Source organism: Vigna unguiculata, chromosome 1 (assembly GCF_004118075.2).
Source record: "Vigna unguiculata cultivar IT97K-499-35 chromosome 1, ASM411807v1, whole genome shotgun sequence".
NCBI lineage: Eukaryota > Viridiplantae > Streptophyta > Magnoliopsida > Fabales > Fabaceae > Vigna > Vigna unguiculata.
In genome coordinates, this window is record NC_040279.1 from 32,393,469 (window position 1) to 32,397,614 (window position 4,146).

At 34.3% G+C, this 4,146-nt stretch overlaps 1 protein-coding gene across 1 annotated transcript; it reads right to left on the bottom strand.

The window, feature by feature from the left end:
- Positions 1–1,072: 1,072 nt before the first annotated feature.
- LOC114174483 (actin-depolymerizing factor) lies at positions 1,073–3,339 on the bottom strand. The gene is made up of 3 exons (XM_028059325.1): positions 3,160–3,339; positions 2,738–3,003; positions 1,073–1,517 (listed from the first exon to the last, which is right to left on the bottom strand). Exons 1-3 carry the CDS (start codon positions 3,181–3,183, stop codon positions 1,367–1,369), a joined length of 441 nt encoding a protein of 146 aa, XP_027915126.1. The 5' UTR covers positions 3,184–3,339; the 3' UTR covers positions 1,073–1,366.
- Positions 3,340–4,146: the final 807 nt, after the last annotated feature.

Below are 4,146 nucleotides of genomic sequence, written 5' to 3' on the forward strand. Positions count from 1 at the left end.
TTGTTATTTTCAAAAAATCAGAACACCACTAATCAATACCTTTTGTTACTTAGTACACCATGAGATAAAAAGTCATTCCTTACCTACGCAAAAATACCTACTCTCACTGACCGTGACTAGTATCTTGATTCCCTCATCAACTGAGCTAAGTCTAGCTCAATAAGTGTGTCTTAACAAAACAAATAGTTAGTTCTTAAGTGACCGAAGTCTCATATTAAGAACAGTGAAAAAATATTATAAATAGGTTTAGATAGTTGTGTGTCATTAAAAATTTACAATTTTTGTCAGAAAAATTGGATCATGAAGTGATTGATAATGATTAAAAATTGGATCATGAAGTGATTGATAATGATTTTTGTTGAGTATTTGTAGACATAGACCTTGAGGTGTTGAATCTTAAGGTTCAGAACCACATTAAATTTTCTGTGAGTTTCTATTTATATTTTTCTATGATTTTCCAACACAAATAACAGGGAAAAATATATAACAGTGATATGTAGTACTAAATATTATTTCCTGAGCATAAGTTGAACCAGTTTGCAATCATATATTTGAATGAAGCTCGCAGATGAAGACTCACTTTGAAAGTCTTAGATACAAGTTTATATTAGGAATTTTATACTCTTGTATTATGGAATTTCACTAGAAAGAAACACAACAATATCGCAAGGCTCTATAATTGATCTCCTTCAACTTGGCTTTGGCTGGAACAACACTTATCCATCATCTTGCTAACGAACAAGTTATACATTTATGATAGGCTCGTTGCATGTGATTCTTTCATGACCTTGCAGGAGATAAGGCCTACTACGTTATGTCTTGATGTCTTGTAAACGTTTGTATTTCATCAGTATCAAATATAACCTTAGGATTTTAAGTTGATGTCTTGTATAAAATTTTGTTGTGTCAAAGTTCTCCTACATTTCCCCGCGCAAAGTTTGTTCACCGAAAATAATAATCAGAAATAGTCCAATGAATTCTACATTTTTTAATTATCTCTCATTCTCTTTCATCCCAGCAAACATCACAGTATTTCTTAGCTCCCCTTCCTCAAAACCAAACATAAACACGGTTAATTTTAAGAAGAAAATATTGATAATGCAAGTTTTGAAACTTTCTAGAGATTCTTTGCTAGAGCTACAAGCAAAGACTTGTATATCCACCACATTATCATAAAGTCACGCTCTATAATACAGGACCAGTAAATTGGGGGATTTACAGTAATGACAGCTCAGAGCTTTAAACCCATCCCCCTTCAGATTCATATTATTGGAGGCATATTTCTGTGGCAAGATGGGCTCTGCAATTCATTGAAAGTAAAAACCTAGTAGAATCTGAAAAGAAAATGAATGAGTACATAAACATTTCAATGTGCACGGTCTCTCAGCACTTCAAGATCCATTTCAGTGGGGTCAGTAGCCTGGATTTCATAATGAACACCATCTAGCTCACGTCTAAACCTGTCTTTAGTTGTGGCGTAGAGCATCTTGGCACGGATCCGAGAAGTTGAAGGAGACCTGACCAATATCATGCAATGGAATAACTAAGAATGATATTTCTGGCCAAATCACAGAAAAAGTAAATAAAGAAGCATGATGTTGAGGATGGATGAAGGCAGGAGCAAAAATTGTCCAATCCAAGTTTGTTCTCCACAAGAGGAAAGGGAGATACTTCAAATAAGTTATGGAAAATATACTGCTAGGAAGTGTGAGTCAAGATGCCACTCAAGCAAGAAATGAATAATGGTTGATCAGAGAGACAAAGAAGTCTTTCCACAGACTATCAGCTCCAAAGATGCAATAAATAGAGTGCTAAATCAGTTCAACTAGAAAGTCCATTTGATATTTACATTTATACATTTTTTGTTCCGAGAAGCTACGTAAATATGTAGAGACAGAGGTTCTTCCAGAAACTGAAAAAAATAAACTATTCCACTATACATGATGATGGAAAATACTACCATTTCCTTGAAGTGCATAATCTTGTATGAGGGAACTCTGAAAATCGTAACTAAACAAAGCAATAATAGCAAAACACGCAAAGCTTTACCTCTTCCAGTTTTATAATTCTCTGATAATGGGCAAGACAAATTCCAACCCACCCCCACCAAAAAAATGATACTCAGGAAACCTACTCTTGATATGGTTCAACTAAAGCATCAAGCATGATAATGTTTGCTATGATTAATTATTTATATATCATTTTTCGTATAAACTTAAGAACCTCTACTCAGTAAGAATGATCTATCTGCAACTTAAATACAACTAACAGAGGATGCCATTGAAATTGGTATCAGATTGATATCCAGATTGGAAAAGGAGAGATGTAGGACCAAAAATCTCAAAATACCACATTTACTAAGACAAGCTGCCTAATGAGCAACAAATTCTTTGCCCCACCAAAGAATAAGGCAAGAAATTTAACCTCAAGACAAATAAAACAAAGAACATTTCGCTCCATAATACAACAGAGAACAAGCAAAGAGTGACACTTAATCAGTGCAATACTACCACGAGCTTACAAGAATAGCATGGCATGACATGGTTATTTCGAAACTACCAAACATATGATCATATAAGCTGCGGAATTTGCTTTGTTTGCACCAGAAAAAACATACCAAGTATAATACCTCACAAACAACTTGATGGTTAGTGTAACAAAGCTTTACTTGTGGACAAAGTTAGAGATCCTTTTCTTTAACATATAAAACCAGAACAGTGAGAGAAACTAAACTAACCATGCAATGAAGAAGATTTTGCTCTTTTGACAATTCTCAGAAGTGACGAAATCAAAGTCAAAGACAGCATATCTGCAATCATTCTCAGGCAAAGATGCAGCGAAATCATCATAGCTCTCAGCGGGGCCACCGGTCTTCTCAACCACAACCTCCCTTTTCTTCTCATCAACCTTAAAGATCACATAACGATGGACCTTCTTCTGCTTCAGTTCCATGAAGGTGTTTTTGCTGTGATCAGCAACACCCATGCCCGATGAAGCATTTGGCTGGAATTTAAACGTATCTGGGTCAATAGCCTTTCAACCAAGACTTGATTTTGAAATCAAATTTAGAAATCAAACACGCACTCAAACATTCACATGCCAAAACTTGACAGAAAAAACAAAAAAGAAAAAAAGAAAGTGAAAGATGTAAAATGTTACCCTGCTGAGGCCTCTGAAAGACATGATGACGAGTGAAGTTGGAGTTGAAGAAGGAGAAAGTGAAGTATGGAAGGGTAGGAGTGAAGAGAAATTATTATAAAGAGTTAGAGAAAAGATTGTTGAGTGAATAAAAGAGGTTATGATGATTGGGGCGGTGCGTTGTAGCAACGCAAAGTGGAATAGGGGATCGTGAATCTGCGAAAAAAACAAGGATTTTCCACCGCCCATGGGACCCACGTGTGTTCAATGCTCACCATATCCCTTCGCCGCGTATTTTGTTTTATTTTTATTTTTCGTAGACAACTATCGGATGCCAAGAGTTACTAAAAAACGTTCATTTTCTGTTAGTTTAGGTTGACTGGCCAAGGAAATTGGTTGACTGCATAAGGTGAAAGGAAATAAGTTAATGGTATAATAAATGATAAATAAAGGAGAAATAATACTTTTTGCCTCCTTCTTAAAGAAATACATACAACCTAATTTAATAATATAATAATATATATGAAAATTTTATTTTTAAAATAAAATAAATATCATTAAATATTGTTATTTTAAAATGTAACGAGGATTTTGTTTGAATTGTCTAGATTGGTTTATTATGGATTGAGCTAAAATAAAGGTAAACTCAATCTTATTTTATTTTTTTTAAATTATAAATTTTATAATTCGATTCGACTCATCATGAGTTGGTGAGTTCGTGGATTGATCCATTTACGAAAATTTGATTTTTGTAATTTATTTTAAATATTTATTGTAGTACAAAAAAAGTAGATTGACTCGATTCTTTTCTTATTGGAATGGAATGAAAGTGTTATGTAAGGCCCACTTACTTTACTACCTTTATTTTAAAGGACTGCGCCAAATAAGTTGGGCTTAGGGCTGACCCATAAAGAACCAAAGTCCCTAAACCAGCTGAAACACTTTCATTCTTCTCACTTTCAAAAAAATAGCCTCCTTTCTCTTAGAACAGTAACGTTCCTCTGCTAG